General features: G+C 39.0%; 1 protein-coding gene across 7 annotated transcripts in view; it reads right to left on the bottom strand.

Annotated features, from left to right (window-relative positions):
* The window catches only part of Ncoa1 (nuclear receptor coactivator 1), a 219,073-nt gene that overhangs the window by 11,494 nt on the left and 185,895 nt on the right, over positions 1 to 21,684 (bottom strand). For all 7 annotated transcript variants that reach the window (XM_057758898.1, XM_057758975.1, XM_057758721.1 and 4 more), the window contains 4 exons: positions 18,961 to 19,062; positions 13,588 to 13,990; positions 6,429 to 6,603; positions 1,788 to 1,971 (listed from right to left, as the gene is read on the bottom strand). In XM_057758898.1, the coding sequence (XP_057614881.1) occupies positions 1,788 to 1,971; positions 6,429 to 6,603; positions 13,588 to 13,990; positions 18,961 to 19,062 (864 nt within the window). The remainder of the gene's footprint in view (positions 1 to 1,787; positions 1,972 to 6,428; positions 6,604 to 13,587; positions 13,991 to 18,960; positions 19,063 to 21,684) is intronic.

The following is a 21,684-nucleotide window of genomic DNA, read 5'->3' on the forward strand; positions in this document are numbered from 1 at the left end:
CCAATCCGGAATATTCTTTTTAATCCACATTGTCTCCTCTTGTTTTGCTCTGGCTTTGCTGGGGACTGACTCCAGACTCTCACATGTTAGGCACACATTCTACCCTAGCCCTAAATTCTTATTCTTTCTTGATTTTTATTTAAACATTTTTGTTTTGTTTTGTTTTTTGGTGACAGGGTCTTGCTTGTGTAGCCCTAGCCAGCCTGGTACTTGCTATGTAGATCAGGCTAGCCTTGAGCTCCTGGCAATCCTTCTGCCTCAGCCTCTTGAGTCCTGGGATTATAAGTGTGTGTAACCACATCTGGCTTTTCAATATTCATATTCATTCTCCCCTGCTGACCAGGATATCAGGCTTGCTTCAGCTCTGTTTGTTTGTTTTTGTTTTTAAAGGCAAGTTCTCCACAACAACTTTCCTGACCAGGCCAGGCCTCTTTCCTTTTAAACACTTACTAATAAGTGTACATACTACTTCATCAGATACACATAAATACATAAATAGTCCTACAGGAGTTCTCTCTCTCTCTCTCTCTCTCTCTCTCTCTCTCTCTCTCTCTCTCTCTCTGACAGAGCTCTAGAGAACCAGGCTGGTGTCAAATTCACGGAGATCCATCAACCTCTGCTTATGAATGCTGGGATTAATGGTGTGTATCATACTCAGCTCTAGAGGTTTACCTCTTATATAGTTGTTCTCTTCTATTATTTGATGGATTCATTGCCCATATGTTCACTCAACAATTTAATATATATGTTCCATGGAGCTATCTTTGTGCATAACAAAGAAAGTTGTTCAGAGAATAGTGTCAGTGGAGTGGTAACCTCCTTGGCCTCGAGGCTCCGAAGAAGAGGGGAAAGACTAAAAGTCAGGGGTTGGGAAGGGCTCCCGACAGGACAACCCACTGCGCTCATATACAAGATGAAGGTGGGAAACACTCTAGCATTCTAGCTCCTAAGTCCCCTCCCCTAACTGAAGATCTGTTGATAGCTGATGTCCTATGGGGAGGGAGAAACCGTTTTTTTTTAAAGAGCTTGACCTCTGGTAGGTGGACCAAACTCTGCTAGAGGGTCCCACATCAGAAGTATGTGGTCAGCACAAGTTGGGCGGGGAGGGAGGTAGAGGGTGAATATAATCAAAATAAATTATACAAAATTCTCAAGAAATTAATTAAAATGTTGCATTGAATAAAAGAAAATGTATTCAGAATATAGAGGGGTATTTTGAACCAATGAACCACTTTACAGTAAGTGAAAATACTACAGTCTTGAGAGACTAAAATCTACCTTATAAAATTTATCAAAGTTTGTGTATGTTTGGAGGGGAGGGGTCAGAGGACAACTTGCCTGAATCATTTCTCTCCTTCTACCATGTGTGTACCTAGGGGTCCCAGGGATTGAACTTAGGTAGTCAGAGCTGGCCAGCAAGCACCTTTACCCATTGAGCCATTCCTCTGTCCATTATATCTTATTTTTTAATTTTTTATGTGTATGGGTGTTTTGCTTATATGTATGTCTATGCACCACATACATGTAGAGGCTAGAGGAGGGTGTCAGATCCCTTGGAAATGGAGTTACAGATAGTTGTGAGTCACCATGTGGGTGCTGGGAATCAAGTCCTGGTCCTCTGGCAGACCAGCCGTGTCTAAGCACTGAGCATCCTTTCTATCTGTGAAGGACGAGTACTGGTGAGAAGAAGCACAGTTCTGCTGGTAATCACCGGCACACCTGACTCTTCTTGGGTGATAACCACCATGAGCGGTGTGTGTAGCAAGGGTGCCAACCATGCTGCTTACCTGCTCAGAGCACACAGTAGTCATCCCTGGCATCTGCAAAGAGCTCATCTGCATCTGGCCCATCATTGGATTCATGTTCTGAACATTCGCATTTCCACCTGCCATGGATACGGTGATGCTCATGTTGTTGTACACTCCTGGCTGTGCAGGTGCGGGCTGGTTCTGGACAGCTTGACTGAACACACTGTTAACTCAAAAATAATTCAGATTACATGTACTGTTCAAGAACATGGGGTTAATGAGACTGGATTTTTTTTTCACTAGATAGAATTCCAAATAAAATATTTTGTATTTTTAAATATGTGTAAAGTTCTTCTATCTTATATAATTAAATAGACCATAATTCAGGTATATTCTGAATTCTGTCCAAATGGGTTTAATAATAAAGAGGGCTCATGTCGAGTTCTTTCCTCAGAGATGAATACAGATAAATTTAAGATCTTTTCTAGGAAGCTACATAGAAGGGCTGCTATGTCTTCCAGATGGCTTATTTTACTGACTTCTTTCCTTCTTCATGATCAGGTTCTGTGTTGTTTCTATTCCAAAGATTTCAAATTTATGATAAGTGTTTTAGTAGTTAAAATAATTTGGAATAAATTCCAAGTAAATTCAAATTGGAACTTTATATTAAAACTTGAAAATTCTCAATGACACAAATGTATACTTCTAAAAGAAAATAGTGTAAAAATTGTCTTTTATAAGATCTAAAATAACCAAATATTTTGATTATTACTCAATTGTTATTTCTGGTGAAACTGATTCCCAGAACAATTTCCCCACTGTTACTTATTTATTCCTTAGCTCTTCAGTGGTAAGTAGGACATCATGACATTTATAGCTTCAGTCCATTAAGGTAATCACACTGAAATCAACAAGCCAAAAAAAGTCTATTCATCATGTCTGAATAAAAGTAGCAATTTCCTCCCCAAGTTAATTATGAAACACTGAAAATTATATGCCTCAGGACCAGTCAATAATGGATCTATGAGCCTTTAATGTCTGAACAGTACGCATGCTTGTTAGGCAGTGTTCCCACAACTAAAGGTACTAAATACATCTATTAATCTATGTTTGCTTTCTGACGAGAACATTCGCCTTAGTGTTCATCTGTCAATTGGTACACAAGTCATCTCTGTGGGGAGTGACACTTTGTAAGTTAACACACGCGTAAGTGCTAAGCACTGCAGTGATACTGCAGTTGAACTAAAAAAGGCTTACGGCTTAATTTTCTTTCCATTTACACTTGAAACTATATGTTTTTTTATATGTTCTTAATTCCATTTTACTTTCTTCCATCAAAGGAAGAAAATAGGACCCCCTGTGGTCTTAATCTCTGTTCTAGGTCAGCTAGGCTCACTGGCACCTCAAGTTCAATTTTCATGCACCTTGCACTCCTGTCCACCTCATGGCAATGATCACTTTTACTTAGAGAGCACTACTTATCTGTCAACCCTTAAACACAGGAAAGAAAGAGAAAGATGAAGACACTAGTCTTGAGTGGTTCCCAAAGATGCCATAGGTTAGAAACAACCAAAGAGGTCCTTGTTTAAGTAAGACTAAGACACAATAAGAAACAACAACAGGATGTGGCTTTTCCACACAGCAAAGTGTTACATTGAGACACAGTCCTGTTCCAGGACACATGGGTTTGTTGTAACTATTAGAGTTCTGACATCTTGTCTTGGAACTCTGGCTATAGCTGAGACAGGAGGCATCTGTCTTTTGTCTCAAGAAAAAAGTGATGGTATTTTACCTTATAGTATGTTAAATGCAATAGTTAAGTGGGGCAATGATATAATTTGTTGATTTATTTGATGTGAGATGTGGAAAACAGAAACATTTTTCTTCTGGACAACTAGAAGAATGGAGTTGTCATGTATTAAGACAAAGAAAAGCAGAATAACAGGTTTTAGGAAGAATATCAGCTTTGTCATGTTAGGCTTATGATATCTTTAGATTTCTAAGTGTAGATGTCAGGCAGGTGGACATACAGTATGTATTCAGGGCACATTAAAATTTGGCTGCAATAAATATAAGCATATAGACACTTGCCACAGTAAGACTAGAAGGAGAGAAAGATGGGGTGACTGAGAACACAAACATAGGTCGTGTGGAGGACTCAGGTCAGCTAGGTGTCCTCTTCAGGATTATTATCTACTTCCTTTGGCCTGAAGCTCACTAGTTAGACTAGCATGGCTGTTCAGGGAGCTCCAGGTATCCTCCAGTCTTGGGTTATAAAAATGTGCCACTATGTCCAGCATTTTTATATGGTTTCTGGAGTTCAACCTTGGGTCCTTGTGTTTGTAGGAGGTCCTTCTGACCATGTGTTGCTTTCATTGGATAATGAAATAAAGAAACTGCCTTGGCCTAGTTGAAGGGCAGAACTTAGGTAGGTGGGGAAGACAGAAGTGAATGCTGGGAGGAAGAAAGACAGAATAGGAGGGAGACACCATGGAGCCACCAGAGATAGACATGCTGAATCTTTCCCGGTAAGCCACTGCCACGTGGCCATATACAGATGAATAGAAATGGGTTAAATTAAGATGTAAGAATTAGCCAATAAGAAACTAGAGCTAATGGGCTAAGCAGTGTTTTAATGAGTACAATTTCTGTGTGGTTATTTCAGGGCTAAGCTAGCTGGGTGGCTGGGACAAACAAGTCACCCACTCACTCTGCAACAGACGCCAGACAGCGATTCCTCTAGCCTCAACACTCATGGTTTTTTAGTGGCAGGGTATCATGCAGCTCTTGTTGGCCTTGTACTCTCTAGGCAATGAACGAAATCCAATCCTTCTGCCTCTACTTCCCAAGTACTGAGATCACAGGTTTGTCACAATGCTTGCCTTTAGATCAGATGTTATGCCAGGCAGTGGTGGTATACACCATTAATCTTAACACTAGGGAGGCAGAGACAGGTGGATAGTTTGATGTCAGCCTGGTCTACAGAGCAAGTTCAAAACAACAACAACAACAACAACAACAACAAAAAGGTTGGATGTTACAACCAAGGGGACACAGTAGTTATGAGAAAGAGGTCTAGGATGAATTCCTGGGCTTGCATAATGGAAGCCAAGAAAATGATCTAGCAAACGATGGCCTCCCGCAAGAGAAGATTAGGAGGAAAGTCACCAAGAGTGAGAGAGCAGAAGAGATGTTGTTCCAAAATCCAAAAGAAGAAAAGAACTTAAAAAAAAAAAAGAAGAAGAAGAAGAAAGTACATTGTCAAATACCACTGACAATATGGAGGACACCAACTACTTTGGCAAGAACATTTTGGTGTAGTGGTAAGATGTGCCTGACTGGCTCGACAGGGCGTGGGAAGAAAAGAGGTGAACAGAGCACACTCTTTTAAAGAATTAAACTGTAAGGTGGCACAGAGGAACAGGTTAGAACCTGTCAGCATAACTTTTCCCAATCGTTCTTTTTTCATTCTCTCTTCTCTTTCTTCTTTACTTCCTCCCCACTCTGTCCTTTCTTTCTGTTTCTAGGAAATCTACCTTATATATGTCTAAGCAAGAACTCCACTGCTGAGCTATACTGCTAGCCACCAACATATTTAAATTAAATACAGAGATGCCTGCAGTATGGAGCAGCCGTCACTAGGTTTCATTAGAGAGTTGCTGTGTGCGGCAGACAGAGAGCTGGACAAAGTAGCTGTATGCATAGAAGGGAGCAGTTAGAATGAGGGACAGGGAATCACAAGTGAGTTTAGGAAGTTGGTATTAGAACACATTAGGAGGTTAAATTCTTCTTGCATGTTTCAGAGATGGCTCCCTCCCATCCAATTTATACACAGTCTTTACCGTGAGCCACACAGTTCTTTTACAAAAGATTTCCTCTCTCACCTTTCCATGAACTTTAAGAGAATATGGTTTTATGTTTTCAACTTTAACTGCCTTACTTATTATGTTGTCAGACTAAATGGCTTCCCTGTCATCAGAACCAAGACACAACCAAATTAAAATCCTTATAAAATCAAGTGATGTGTGAAAAGTTCAGAATTAAAAAAAAAACTTTAGTGAGGTAATTTTATAAGCTAAACGGGTAAGATGAGGCCACTAAAAATCCAGACATGCATGAAGAGGTGAGGCAGAATAGCTCAGGAAGCCTCGAGAATGCTGGTTGTCATATGAGATTTTTCAGTACTCTGGGGAGAGTGAGGTTATGAGGCCCTCTGCTCAAATGAATGCCAGCATTTTACTAGTGTGGCTTTAAGAAATTTTCTACTCTATTTTCAATAAAACAATTTTCTTACAATCATAGTTTATGGAGAACTGATTGTGGATATCAAGTTTGATTTTTTCTGTACCTAATGAGATAATAAAATATATTCCCTTTGACAAAAATGTATCTACTTGTACATCTGTCCTAGAAAAGTGTGGGTTACATCCTTCAGGTGTGTAAGGACTAGGGTAAAAAGGCCAGAGGCCACTAGATCCTCATACTGTAAAACACAAATTGACCTAAATGATGATTTGATATTCAAGCATCTGACAGTCCCATTTTCCTTTACTGATAACAAAACTCGGTTCTTTCCAGCACATCACTGGATTGTGAACATACAGTCACCTCAAGAAGTATGGCTTCTCTTATGAGTGGCAGAGCGCTAGGGATGCTCATACAGAAAAACTATTTCCTTACTTGTTGTTTCCCATTGTTCCTTGCTGCCAGGCCTTCATGTCTGGTGACTGGTACCCAGAAGCAGGTGGAGTTTGTTGGAGCAGAGAGCTCTGAGGAGGAGGGATTGGCATCGGCACCATGGAACTCCCAGGGCTTAGAGATGGGGCAAAATTGGCCTCACCTTGGGGAACCAGTCCTGAAAATTAACACATATTAATCGATGTAAATATGCTATGCATGTATCAACATAATAAGGTAATAATAAAAAGCACCTGCTACAATTAATTTAGAAATGCCTTCTTTGGCTGGGTGGTGGTGGTGCACGCCTTTAATCCCAGGACCTTGGAGGCAGAGGCAGGCGGATCTCTGGGAGTTCGAGGCCAGCCTGGTCTACAAGAGCTAGTTCCAGGACAGTCACCAAAAACTACAGGGAAACCCAGTCTCAAAAGTCCAAAAAAAAAAAAAAAACAAAAACAAAAAAAAAAAGCGCCTTCTTTAACAGAGGAAAAATTAAGGAAAAGTGGTCTTTTAAAAAATGTTAGGAAATCCTAGTACAAGTAGATAAATAGATAAATAAACACAAAGTTTGGAAGAAGGGTTTTTTAGTTGCTGGGATATTGATTTGTACAGCAGGGCTATATTTGATCTCTTTCTGTTCTTTTTGTGCTAATAAAAATTTTCAGATGAAAAAAGAATAAACATATATAGTAGATTACTTTTCTAATAAAAATAATGTGAGATAGGAAAATAATCAGGCAAGAAAAACCTACTTGTAAAAGGACAAACCATCAGAAAGCCATTGGCCACTCCTTTCTAGGCTTCTTTGTGTGCTCTGCTTCCCTTTCCCCTCTTTAAAAAAGCTTTATTTATAAACACAAATGTCACCACGGGATATACAAAATTCAATGACGCTAGTGAATGTACAAAGTTGTGCAGTCATTATCCACAGAGCAGTATAGGCATCTGCATCACACCTGATTTCCCTGTGTCTGTAATGGATAATTCCCACTCTCATGTAAACAGTGATCTGCCTTGTGTCTCTATATAAACTGGTTTTTGTTTGTTTTCGAGACTGGGTCTGAAGAATTCCAGGCTGGCCTTGAACTTGCTACAGAGTCAAGGATGACCTTGAACTTCTGGCTTTCTTGTTTCTACCTTTTGAATTGCTGAGATTATAAGTGTGTATGCAACCATATAAAGATGAAACCCAGGGCTGCTGCAATATAGACAAGCATTCTTCCAATGGAGCTAAATCTGTAGACTTCGTAGGGATATCATTATACATATGGCATCTGGCCTTTTGTGTCTGGCTTCTTTCATTTAGCACAGTACTTTTGGGAGTCAATCATTCCGTATAACATTTGTCAGCTCAGGGTTCATTCCTTTTTAAAACCAGGAACATGCTTATTAACAAATATCCGTGCAACTATCTTAAAGGCAACTGATATAAAATAGGAGTTTATTTTTAGGCTTCTTATTCTGTTCTTGTGATATATATCACTGTGTGTGTGTGTGTGTGTGTGTGTGTAAAATCTTTGAAATTAAGTAGCTGTCTAATTTGTCTTTCCTATACAAAACTGTTTTGGTTAGTCTAGTCCCTATAAGTCTCTATATACATTAGAATGTATAATGTAAGATGTTATCAATTTTGTTAAAAAACATGCTGAAATTTTAAATTACAATGGATTACAGGATCAATTTCAAATGAATTATCAGGAATTTTTTTAAGAAAGATTTTATTTATTTATCTATGATGCTCTATCTGCATGCACTTTATTCAGAAGTGGGCATCAGATCCCACTATAGATGGCTGGGAGCCACACAAAGTTGCTGGGAATTGAACTCAGGTCCTCTGGAAGAGCAGTCAGTGCTCTTAACTGCTGAGCCATCTTTCCAGCCCATCAGGATTTTTTTTACTCTGCTTTTCTTAAAAATTTTGAGCATTTTATTTATTACTTTTATGTACATGGATGTTTGCCTGCACGTGTGTCTGTGCACCACATGCATGCAATGTCCGTGAATGCCAGAAGAAGGTGTCAGATCTCCAGGGACTGGAGATACTGACAGTTGTGGGTGCTGGGACTCAAACCCAGATCCTCTGGAAGAGTAGCTAGGTGCTCTTAACTGCTGAATCGTCTCTCCATCCCTTATCACAATTAGATTTTTGAGACAAAGCCTCTCTGTATAGTCCTGGCTGTTCTGGAACTCACCATGTAGACCAGGCTGCTTCTGTCTCCTGAGTGCTGGGCTTAAAGGTGGGAGGCACCACCACACATACGTACTCTTCTTTCATCTTGAATAGCTTTCATTGTCATTCTTATGTAATTTTTAATCAGCTTTTCACCCCATCTACTATATTTTTCAGCAATTCTCCTCTGTAAGTTTGACTTCTATTTTACTGATATTATGCACACATTTATATAATATACTCAAGATTCCTTCTAATTTAATGAACACACAGAACACATTCATAGTTTCTAAGTTCTTAAAGTTTCTATTTGGAACAGTAATATTTCTAATCATTCTAATATATGTATGGTTTTTATTAGTATGTATGAATTATATAAATAATAGATCACACTATGACATTTTTACATATGTATATAATATGCTTTGATTATATTCACCTCTGTCATTGTACTCTCTTGTCCCCTCTCTTTCTGGTCCCCTTGTCTTCTCAAATAGTCTGGGTTGGGTTTGATGGCTAATTTTTTTCATTGTTACAGACTACATTTTCCTTTTTTTTTTCATGCCTGATGGTTTTAAAAGCCAAACTTCAGATAATCTAAATTTTACCTTTATAAGAGCTGGATTTTTAAAAGTCAAATAATCAAGTGTTTCTGAGCTTACTATTTGAGCCACGGTTAGCCTTTATGAAAACCTTAGCTCTTTTAGGGTCTTGTACCTAGAGAAATCAAGAAAAAAAAAAAAAAAAAAAAAAAAAAAAAAAAAAAAGAATGAGGCTTGGGTTAGAACTTATTTTGCCCCACTACTGAGGCAAAACATCAATTATGAGGATTTCCAGGCTGCTTAGAAGACAAAGTGGCCCTGTGTGAACTTTGAATACTATTCTTTCTAATCTTCAAGTTTTCTGTCTGGCCCTGTTCTGTGTGCATGTGTGCATTCATGCATGCACACATGTGCACACACTGAAGTCATTTGAAACCCTCTGTGCAGAACCGGCTTTCCCAGGCTCTTGAGCTGGACTCTGCTCTACAGCACAGTCTGCCAACCCCTAGAACTGCTGTATCCACAGTCTGCCAACCCCTAGAACTGCTGTATCCACAGTCTGCCAACCCCTAGAACTGCTGTATTCACAGTCTGCCAACCCCTAGAACTGCTGTATCCAGTCTGCCAACCCCTAGAACTGCTGTATTCACAGTCTGCCAACCCCTAGAACTGCTGTATCCAGTCTGCCAACCCCTAGAACTGCTGTATCCACAGTCTGCCAACCCCTAGAACTGCTGTATCCACAGTCTGCCAACCCCTAGAACTGCTGTATCCACAGTCTGCCAACCCCTAGAACTGCTGTATCCACAGTCTGCCAACCCCTAGAACTGCTGTTTCCAGTCTGCCAACCCCTACAACTGCTGTATCCAGTCTGCCAACCTCTAGAACTGTTGTATTCACAGTCTGCCAACCCCTAGAACTGCTGTATCCACAGTCTGCCAACCCCTACAACTGCTGTTTTCTGTTTCTTTCTGATATTGTTGCTTTCACATTGAAGAATAAACACAGCCCTGGCTACTCTACCCAACATTAAAAAAGAAGCCCTTAAAAAGTGTTTCTTTTAATGGTTGGATTATGCTAGTACTGTTTTTTTTTTAATACTTGTTTCACTAAGAAAATGTATATCATAGCTAAAGGCTTTAAGACAAACTTATAAAAGTCTAGAAAAGAAAAGAATACCATAAGCAGCTCATAATAATTTATTATAATTTGTTCAAGTCCTCCTCAGAAACTCATGTTTATTTTTTTAAAAAAAGATTTATTTTTATGCGTATATGTGAGTGTCTATCTATATGTATGCACCATGAACATGCCTGGTGCCTGTAGAGGGTAGAAGAGAGCCTCAGATCTCCTGGAGCTAGAGTTAAAGATAGTTGTGAGCTGCTACGTGGGTGAGGGAACTGAACCCAGGTCCTCTGCAAGAGCAGTATATGTTCAGCCCCTTCTCACACAATGCTGACCTGCTGTTTTCCCTTGCACGCTACTATGTTCTTCTGTCTTTATAAACACAACTGCAGATCCCTGTATATAATATTCTACTATGTGCTGACACTGATAATGACTTTTTAAAAATCTTTTTGTATGGTTAATCTGTACAGAGATGTACTTAATTTACTCACTTTATATTTTCATAGGCTATAATTTTAAAAATACTTTAAACTTTCTGTGAAAACTAATGTGTATAGTTTCTAAACTTTATTTCACTTAATGCTTAATTATTTTTAAAAACCTGATATAAATAAAGCTATGTATTCTTTATCTATATGTAACTCAAACTCTGGAAAATAACTTGGACTTAGATTGTATGGAGAAATTTTTCTTTCATTTATGATTCTTGAGGGTACATTTTTGTATTTGACACATCATTTTCACTTTTATGTGGATGATTTCTGCATGAATTCTACATTTAAATTTTTCTTTGCTTGCAGGTTTTTTTTTTTTTTTTCTGAGACAAAGTTTCTCTGTGTAACAGCTCTGACTGTCCTGAAACTCACTTTGTAGACCAGAGTGGCCTCAAACTCATAGAGATCCAACTGCCTCTGCCTCCTGAGTGCTGGGTACTTGCAGTCTTAAAATATTTGTGTTTGACACATTGTTAATTTTATATGTGAGAGAAAAAGGTAATCCTGGAGGAGAAAGATACATTATTCTAAGGAGGAGAAAAGATACATTATTCTACAGAGTTAAAATACACAAATTAGAAAATCTAAGTACATAGCAATTTTTTTCTTTTTTGAGACAGGGTCTTAACCCAACAGGCTTTGTAAGGGACCTGTGGTTCAAGACAATTTTGACCTTCTGATCCTGCTTCCACCTCTCAAGTGTTAGGACTATAGGTATGTATCACCATGCCTGGTTTGCACAGTACTATGGCCTCATACATATTATTACCAACTGTGCTAAATCCTCAGCCCCCATTACCATGTTTTGCTGTTTCTTTCTGCTCTATACACTATGTTTGTTAGAATGGTTGTCTTTGTTTTTGTTGTTTTAGTGCTAGCCTTTTAATTTTAACACCTACAATTAAAAAAAAAAGATTTCTTTTACTTTATGTTTATGAGTGTTTGCCTGCATGTATACATATATACCATGTGCCAGTGGAGTCCAGAAGAGGGCACTGGATCCCCTGAAAGCATATAGTGCTGGGAACCAAACCTGGATCCTCTGCAAGAGTAGCTAGTGCCCTTAACCACTGAGCCATTTCTTTAGACCCCTGGCCCAAGTTTTATAATTATTTTAAAAGGGGAGTTTTTGGGCTGGAGAGATGGCTCAGAGGTTAAGAGCATTGCCTGCTCTTCCAAAGGTCCTGAGTTCAATTCCCAGCAACCACATGGTGGCTCACAGCCATCTATAATGAGATTTGGTGCCCTCTTCTGGCATGTATGTATACACAATAAATAAATAAATGAGTCAAAAAAAAGGGGGGGGGGAGTTTTAAAAGTAGTTTATAAATTCAAAGCAAAACGGAGTGAAAGGTGCAGAAGCCCTGCACTCTGCCATTTCACATGTATAGCTCCCAACCCTCAACTTCTCCTACTAGCATGGGACTAACCTATGCTGACATTGTTATTATCCAGAATGCAGTAGAAAGAAAAACTTGGACAATAAAGAATCTGAGGGAGAGTTGTAGCTCTGGTCTCAGTTGTGTCAAATTTACTGGCAACAGAAATAGAAGCATAAAACATAGTTGAAAAGCCCTTGCATCTGTGTTTCCTTAAGATGCAATAAACTACTTCCTTCCCCCGACTTCCAACTCTCTTCCTCCCTGCTCTCTTGCCCTGATCTCCTCCTGCCATTCCCTTTACTCCCCTGCAATCCTTCACTTCCATTTTCCTTTCTGGAGAGAAGGTTGAGCTTCTCTGGAACTTGGATTCCACCAATTTAAAACTTGTTTTCAAAGCACTGTGAGCTGACTGCTGTCACACGGAGCACTTCTACAGTCTAGAGCACAGAGATGAAACACTTGATCTTGAAACATTGTTATTCAATGAAAAGTAACAAATTTATAGTATTCTTTTGAAGTTGATCATCCGAGAACTGAGGGCTGCCATTTCATTTCAGTTTGCAAGCCGATAAAGCTGCTTTCCTTGTTGCATCCACTTTCTAGGTTTCCCTTATATTATAAATGCTGACTTTACAAAGAAAAGTTACGGTTTGTAAAGTTTTTTTTTTAACAAAAAACAAACAAACAAACAAAAAACCAAAAGCTGGTCTGGAAGAAAGAAAAATGTAGGTGCCAGATAAAGCTCAGATGCTGGGGCACATGCTGCCTGCACATGTCCATGAGTTGCTTTTTTTTTTGGGATTCTTTTCTAGGCAGCCTTAAAATTCATGTTTAGTTCACTTATATAATCAAAGGGTTTCTCTTTTTCAGGAATTAGTCATTAAACATGATACGTGATAGATTAATCAAGTATGTATTATCACTACTGCCTTTTAGAATCTCAAAGTAATAAAAAGGATCATTGTCTAGGATAAAGAGTACAAAACAATGAAAGCAAAAAAGAAAAAAAAAACTTCTATAAATCAGAATATTCATTCTGGAGGAAGTTACAACTTATTTAGTTAAAAGTGGTATCATCAATAAGAAGTCTGATATACTTGGTAAATATTGGTTATTCTTATATAAACTATCAAAACAAAATCATCCAATGACTGAGTTAATGCACTAAAACCTGCCAGCTGAGGACTTTGTTTGGATAGATGTCATAGGATCCAGGAGAGAACAGTGAGTTTGCTTTGTACATAAAATGTCAAAAGTTTTATAGTTCCCAAATTTATTAATGTCAGCAACCAAGCTTAGAAAAGTCGGAAACCACACAACTATTCAGTGATATTGAGCCTGCTGCCTCTCCTGACTTTACCACTTAAATCTTTCCTCTCCAGCACATGCCCCAAAGTCAGGGCAAAAGCAAAGCAGGACCTGCAACTACAGGTGAGCATCATGTACCTGATCCTGGATACTGGAAGACATTCTGCTGCATCTGAGGATTGATGCCAGTGCCAAACTGTCCTCCCATGTTTCCTGCCATGCCTCTGTTCACCATGCTGCTGCGGGTGGCCAAGGACGCCTCAGGATTTGCTGCCAGTTGAGAAAAAGGGCTGGTAGAAGCAGGTGGGGTTCCTGGATTTGTACCATAGTTTGCTGGGTAGGGAAACTGCTGTGGAGCGCCCTGAGGAAGACGGGGGTTCCCCATTTGAACTGGCAGTCCAGATGAAGGAGGGATGTTGTTCCCAAAACTTTGGTGCCTCATGAGCATGGCTCTTTGCTGCTGTATAATCTGCCTCTGTCGATGCTGTTGACTGTACAATTCCCGTTGACGTTGAGCCAACATCTGAGCATTCAAAGGCGGCTACAAAGAAGGAAAATATCTTTTTAAAAAAAGTTGATGATTTATTTTTTAAAACACAGTTTTTTTTTTTTTAAAATTGAATCTTTGGGTATTTTATATCATGTACCCTAACCCCACTTATTTCCCAGTCATTCCACATCTGCCCTCCACCCCTGTAGACTCCCCCTAAAAGTAAATAAAACCTAAAATAAAATAAAAATTAGAGAAGAAAAGGATGGAGAAAAGAAAACAAAAACATCTTTTTGAGCCCTCAGGGCAACGACCTGCTCTCTATCAACTGCAGTGTTCTGTATTTGTACCATTCTGTTCTTCCATCTTTCCCATATCAAGAAAAAAATATCTTATTTATTAAAATTATTACAACCATGTACCTATTCTAGAAAGCTTATAGGATAAAGCCCGGGAGCTTGGAGCAAAATAAAATGTAGCAACCATCAGGCTACAAGGGAAACTAAAATGGAAAGTAAGTATTCCTTAAGTAAAATCATAGGGAAAAAACAAATCAAGTATATTCTATTTTTTTTTTTTTTTTTTTTTTGGTTTTTCGAGACAGGGTTTCTCTGTGGTTTTGGAGCCTGTCCTGGAACTAGCTCTTGTAGACCAGGCTGGTCTCGAACTCACAGAGATCCGCCTGCCTCTGCCTCCTGAGTGCTGGGATTAAAGGTGTGCGGCACCACCGCCCGGCTATATTCTATTTTTTAAAAATGTTTTTTATGTGTGTAGCACATGCATGCAGGAGCTTGCTGAGGTCTGAAGAGGGTGTCAGATCCCCTTAAACTGGAGTTACAGGTGGTTGTGAGCTACCATGTAGGTGCTGGGAACTAAACCAGGGTTCTGCAGTCAGTGCTCTAAACTGCTGAGCTATTTCCCCAGCCCCCTAGTATATTTTATAGGCCACAAGTAATTAATAAATGCTAAGATAATATCTGTTAGATGTTTAAACAGAAATTCAAAAATGAATATCAAAAAGAACTACATAAGAAACCCCACAGTAAATTAACTACTTCTGTGATGCTGGACAAGAACACTGCTGAGACACATGAGCACCTCAACAAGGGGAGGTCAGTAGTACTTGATGAGTTTACTCTAACACAGCCTATGAGTTCATCCTAACACAGCTAGACTATGAGTTCACCTTAACACAGTGAGACTGTGAGTTCACCCTAACACAGTGAGACTGTGAGTTCACCCTAACATAGTGAAACCGTGAGTTCACCCTAACACAGTTAGACTGTGAGTTCACCCTAACACAGTGAGACCGTGAGTTCACCCTAACATAGTGAGACCATGAGTTCACCCTAACATAGTGAAACCGTGAGTTCACCCTAACACAGTGAGACTGAGTTCACCCTGACACAGACTATGAGTTCACCCTAACACAGTTTGAGTTCACCCTAACACAGTTTGAGTTCACCCTAACACAGTGAGACTGTGAGTTCACCCTAACACAGTCAGACTGTGAGTTCACTCTAACACAGTCAGACTATGAGTTCACCCTAACACAGTCAGACTATGAGTTCACCCTAACACAGTGAGACTGAGTTCACCCTGACACAGACTGTGAGTTCACCCTAACACAGTTTGAGTTCACTCTAACACAGTTAGACTATGAGTTCACCCTAACACAGCGAGACTGTGAGTTCACCCTAACACAGTCTATGAGTTCATCCTAACACAGCTAGACTATGAGTTCACCCTAACATAGTGAGACTGTGAGTTCACTCTAACACAGACTGTGAGTTCACCCTAACACAGTGAGACCGTGAGTTCACCCTAACACAGTTAGACTGTGAGTTCACCCTAACACAGTTTGAGTTCACCCTAACAGTGAGATTGTGAGTTTACCCTAACACAGTGAGACTGTGAGTTCACCCTAACACAGTGAGACTGAGTTCACCCTGACACAGACTGTGAGTTCACCCTAACACAGTTTGAGCTCACCCTAACACAGTGAGACTGTGAGTTCACCCTAACACAGTTAGACTATGAGTTCACCCTAACACAGTTTGAGTTCACCCTAACACAGTGAGACTGTCAGTTCACCCTAACACAGTTAGACTATGAGTTCACCCTAACACAGTTTGAGTTCACCCTAACACAGTGAGACTGTGAGTTCACCCTAACACAGTTAGACTATGAGTTCACCCTAACACAGTGAGACTGAGTTCACCTTGACACAGACTGTGAGTTCACCCTAACACAGTTAGACTGTGAGTTCACCCTAACCCAGTGAGTCTGTTGAGTTCACCCTAACACAATGAGACTGAGTTCATCCTGACACAGACTGTGAGTTCACCCTAATACAGTTAGACTGTGAGTTCACCCTAACACAGAGTCACAGTCGTCCTCCTTCTTCCTTGTCTTTACTGCTGCACTCTGTTTAAATGAATAAAGCATGATTGAAAGTGATGCTGATTTTCTTTATTATTCTTTTCTGCAGTTCTTAAATTATTTATAATAAACAGATATTACCTTCATGCTTAGGAAAACTTATAAATGCCATTAAAATGTGGAAAACTACAAATTGGAAGATTCAGTGCCTAGCAAATTATCATTTAAAAAGAAAATAATTAACTAGAAATAAGATCATCATCAGAAGTAAATGGAAACAGCTATTTTATATCATTATGCAGCATAATAATACTCCAGGCATTATCATAAGTGGCTTAATAGCTACACGATTATGGATGGGGAAAGAGGTGGTGAATTAGGCTGAAATCATTTTTCAGTTCTCACATGAAAAGCAGCCTGGCATAACAATAAAGCCTTCTTCAGAAGATGTCATTTCAGACAGAGGATCTGATTGAAGCATGCATATATACATATATTCCTATATATTCCTTAAAATGAAATCTGCCAACTAGATGTTGTCCACTTTGCAAAACCCTGAAAAATGGTTTTCTGACAGAAATTATGTGAATTGCTAAAGTGGGGTCTTGTTTCCTTACAACCTAGCTATTCCTACACGGGATTCAATATTAAGGTTTATAACTTAAAAGATGAAGAAACTCAAATTTGGACTCATGAAGATGCTCATATCTGTTTTAGAAACAGCATCATCAGCACCACCTCTTTGATTAGTAGTAGTAGTAGCTTCCTGGATTTGTCCCAAGTTTATCAAGATTCATTTCATGAAGAATTTAAAGATTATTTTTATTGTTTTGTTTTATTTTATTTTTAAGATTCTTTAGTTTTATTTTATGTGTATGGGTGGTCTGCCTTCATGTATGTCTAGTACCATGGGCCAGAAGAGGGGGTCAGATTCCCTGGAACTGAAGTTACAGACAGTTGTGAGCTGCCATGTAGGTGCTGGAAATTGAATCTGGGTCCTTTGGAAGAGCAGTCAGTGCTCTTACCCACAAAGCCATTATTAATCTTTAGCCCATTATTTTTTTAAGAATTATTTATTTATGTATTTTACATATATGGATGTACTATGCCTTTATGTACGCCCGCACACCATAAGAGGGTATTAGAATCTATTATAGATCAGACAAGTGTGAGCTGCCATGTGAGTACTGGGAATTGAACTCGGGACCTTTGGAATAATAACAGCGGGTACTCTTTTAAGCCATCTCTCCAGTCCCATTATTTTATTGTTTTTAATTATGTGAAAGTGTGTATATCTGCACATGGGATGTGGACATGAACGCAGGTACTCCTGGAAGCCAAAAGTGTCAGATCCTCTGGAACTGGAGTTACAGATTCCCTGACCTGTAAGCTGGGAATCAAACATGGGGCATCTGGAAGAACAGCCAGTGCTCCTATCTGCTGAGCCATTTCTCCAGTCCATGAAGGGTTTTGTTTGATTATCATTCTTCTTTACAATTCTTGTCTCTGAATATTTACATCATCACCTTGGTCTAAGAAAACTTAAATTGTTGAAGTAAAAATATTAAAAACAAATGGAAGTGAATACTATATTCCATTCATCAAGGCCATCCAGTTTTTCTTTCTCCTTCCTTCCTTCCTTCCTTCCTTCCTTCCTTCCTTCCTTCCTTCCTTCCTTCCTTCCTTTTAAGGAGTGAGTCCCCAGGGATTGTATAGTTTTGCCAGCTATCCCAGACTGGTCTTAAACTTGGGGTTCTTTTGCTTCATCTCAAGTGCTTGGGATAATTACACCTGGATCCATTCAGTTCTTCTAAAAGAGTTTACTGTATTCTTGTGTATGTGTGTGTGCATGTGTGCCATACTGCATATGTAGTGGTCAGAAGACAACTTTGTGGAGTGGATGTTTTCCTTCTAGCGAATTCAGGTTGCCAGGCTCTGAGGAAATGTCTTTACCCACCATGCCACATCACTGGCCCCCAACCAGTTATTTTTAAGTGCAAAATTCTATGACTTTAGGTTTATAAACAAGGATCTTCAAAATAAATAAACCTCAGAGAAGGTAAGACACATTGCTTTTTGGGGTGGAGGGGAAAGTGCAGGGAATGGGAGGAGGGGAAGGAGTGGGAACTGGGATTAATATGTAAAATGAAAAAAGAAACTTTGTTTTCGTTTTTAAGAAACAAAATAAAAAACAAAAAATGAGTGGGAGAAGAGAGGATAATACTGTTATGAAATTATCAAAAAGTATTGTGTGCATGTATGTGCAAATTTATAAAATAATAAATCAAATGTCATATTATTTATAAAAGAAAAATCTTCTAAAGAAATTAAAACAAAGCCAGAAAATGCTGATGTTTAGGTTGGTCAAAGTGTACAGTTTTCTACTTGACCATCCAGTATCATGAAACAATAACAAAAACAGTAAAATGAAACACAGAACTTTGCCTTTAGGTGAAGTAGCAGAAAGAGCATGACAAGTAGGCTACTAATTCATTGCCTACTATTTCATTCTGGAAGCAATTTACCCCACAAACATCATTTAAAGCTGATCCCCCAGGCCATTTCAGCAGTACTCAAGCCAATGCTGAGAAATACTGCTTGTGCTGGAGAAGTTTACCAGTGCCTGGCTTCTGCCTTACCTGAGGTGTGATCTGCTGCTGCATGCCTGACCTCATGTTCATGCCAACAGGAGTAGTTGCTGCAAACTGGTTCAAGATAGCTTGCCGGTTTTGGTGCATCAACTAGGAAAACAAAGACAAGAAAGGATGACACCTCCACAGGCAAGCATGGCATGATCCAAACTTTACTTACTAATGAAAAGTTTTAGTAGTATAGGTTTAGTAACACCTCCCATTCTAAATGCCAAAAGACTATTAACTCCCACTCTCTATAAAACAATTGTTGCGTTCAGAACATTTAAAGGTAGGAAATACACATGTACAACATTAGTGTATTTCTGAAAGCATGTGAATAGTTACTTCAGGGAAGTATGATATTAAATGAAAAGAATCAGCTTTAGATCTTAAAATATCATAAATGAAAAGCCGAGAACAGCCCTGAGAGGTCTGACAGACAAATGGAAAGCCAAGGCCCCGGGCAGCACTCTCACTTGGATCTTTATATATACTTGGGGAAAATCCAACATGATATCATTAGCCAGAGAGAATTACATAAGAAACAAATGCTCTGAGAAAATGGATTATTTATTTAACTAGAAGAAGTAATCACTTTAGACCCACATTTCCCCAATTGGTGTTCTAAAGAACATTGTTCTGCAGGATATTAATAGATGTGCCAGGAAAGTAGCATACTGTGCTGTAGGACGTATTGGAAATGAGGGTTACATAAGGTGAAACAGATTTATTTACTGCAGTAATTTTATGCGCCTTTAATTGGCCAAAGCACATTGTGCATCTCCAAGAAGGGGTAGACTGCAATTTGTTCATCACAAATCTTTTTTTCTGACTTACAATTACCAACATTTATTTCCCAGAATGATCTGCGGGGCCCGGTACGGAAGTTCGGTTTAGCTCAGGCTGGTGTCACAGGTCTAGGCGACCTTTACTTTGTCAGATAATAATAAACTGCACCTGGAAGATCTCATCGTAAATAATCTATAGATTAAAACTTTATCCCTCAATATAATTTGGTAAGAATAATCCCTTCAAAGGGCTAGTACCAATAACATTAATACTACATTATATTATTGTTTTTATTATTGTTGCAGTGATGAGTTCTGACCCTTGCACATGCTATGCAAGTACTCTGCTTCTGAGCTATAAGACTAGGTTCTCACTGTTACCCAGATTGGTTTTAAACTGCTGGGCTCCAATGATCCTCCTGCATTGGGAGTAGCTGGTAACATAGGCATATGCCATGAAATTCAGTAATGTTACCTGATGCTTATTTAATAATTCATAACTAGTAAATTATACAAATGGATAATTGTGGATATGTTTTATTGGGCTATATGTAAGAAGAAAGCCTATTAGAGTTCTATAAAAATGAAAATCCAGGGACAGTGATTGAGTTTCTCATTGCCTAACAGTTTACCTCTTAATTCTTGATTCATTTATTTTCTGACTTACATGGATCAGAAAAAAAATAAGACTTTTAGAAAAAGTTATACAATATAGAAATGTTAAAAATACAAATTTCAAGGCTAGTGGACTAAGATAAAGCATTCACAATTGCTTAAAAATAAAGATGCTTTTAAAAAGAAGTCAAAGGGACTCTTGGCACCCAACCTATGCACTGACTACCCTCAAAAGATCATGACCATAAGTATACAGAAAGAAACTTTTTGTTTGAGTCGAAAATACTTCCCACTTTGAACAAGCCTTCAAGCAAGCAGAGCCCGGCATTCTCCTCTGCTGCAGCCTCATCTCATGGATAGTCTTTGCAGTAGTCTGCTCATTAGCCACCTGCCACTTTAGGAACAAATGGACACAAACCCAGCTCCCCCCCCAACTGAATATGAAACATTGTTTCATTAACTCAGGAACCTGACCTCATTCCACGTTGGGCCTTGCTTACTGAATCTCTAGCTTCAGGCCCTATTTCCTTAACTTGAGCTGCTTGTAAACTGAGTCCATAAGCATATCTCTACTCTTCTGACTTAGCACTCAGCACACTGCTTGCCTGTGATTCAGTGTGCCAGAGAGGCACAAACACAAACACAGGCAGTTTGATTACTGAAGCTCCTTGTATGATCTGCTATTTTATTCTTCTAGGGTACTTAGAGTACACTCCAAGTGTGCTTAATTAAGATGCTCAGCATTTCTAGTATTACTTCCTTTTCTGAAAGTGAACGACAGATCTGGGTGTGATGATGCTCCCTCTGTGGTCTCAGCTCTTGGTAGGTTGAGGTGGGAGAATTCTGTTTGAGGACAGCCTGGGCAATACGGACCTTGTCTGAAAAGCTAGCAAAACAAAAACAGAAACCATATCTACAACAATAACCAGAAACCAGCAAGTCCAGCAAGAAGTCCGTTCTCTTTAGTACAGTTTAAGACTGTGACTTTTATTTCTTTCTCTCACTTAATTCACCACTGAGTGCTTTATTCTATCCTAGCATTTGAAACACACTCCTTTCCCTTTCATTACACCCTTTACATTCTCCCATTTCATCTCTACTTGTCCTCTCCATCATCACCGCCCTCTGTTTATTGAATAGGAATACGTTTACATTGTTTATTATATTTGCTGAATATAATTTATAAAGCTAGTACTCATTAAATACTACACTATATCAAGCATTGTGCTGAGAGCTTTACATTCTCTTATTGGATCTATATGTTCTTTAGGAGGCAAAGGAATTGTCTGACTATTTTTACATTCAGAACCAGTTACTCTTACAGCCA

Source organism: Chionomys nivalis, chromosome 1, assembly GCF_950005125.1.
Source record: "Chionomys nivalis chromosome 1, mChiNiv1.1, whole genome shotgun sequence".
NCBI lineage: Eukaryota > Metazoa > Chordata > Mammalia > Rodentia > Cricetidae > Chionomys > Chionomys nivalis.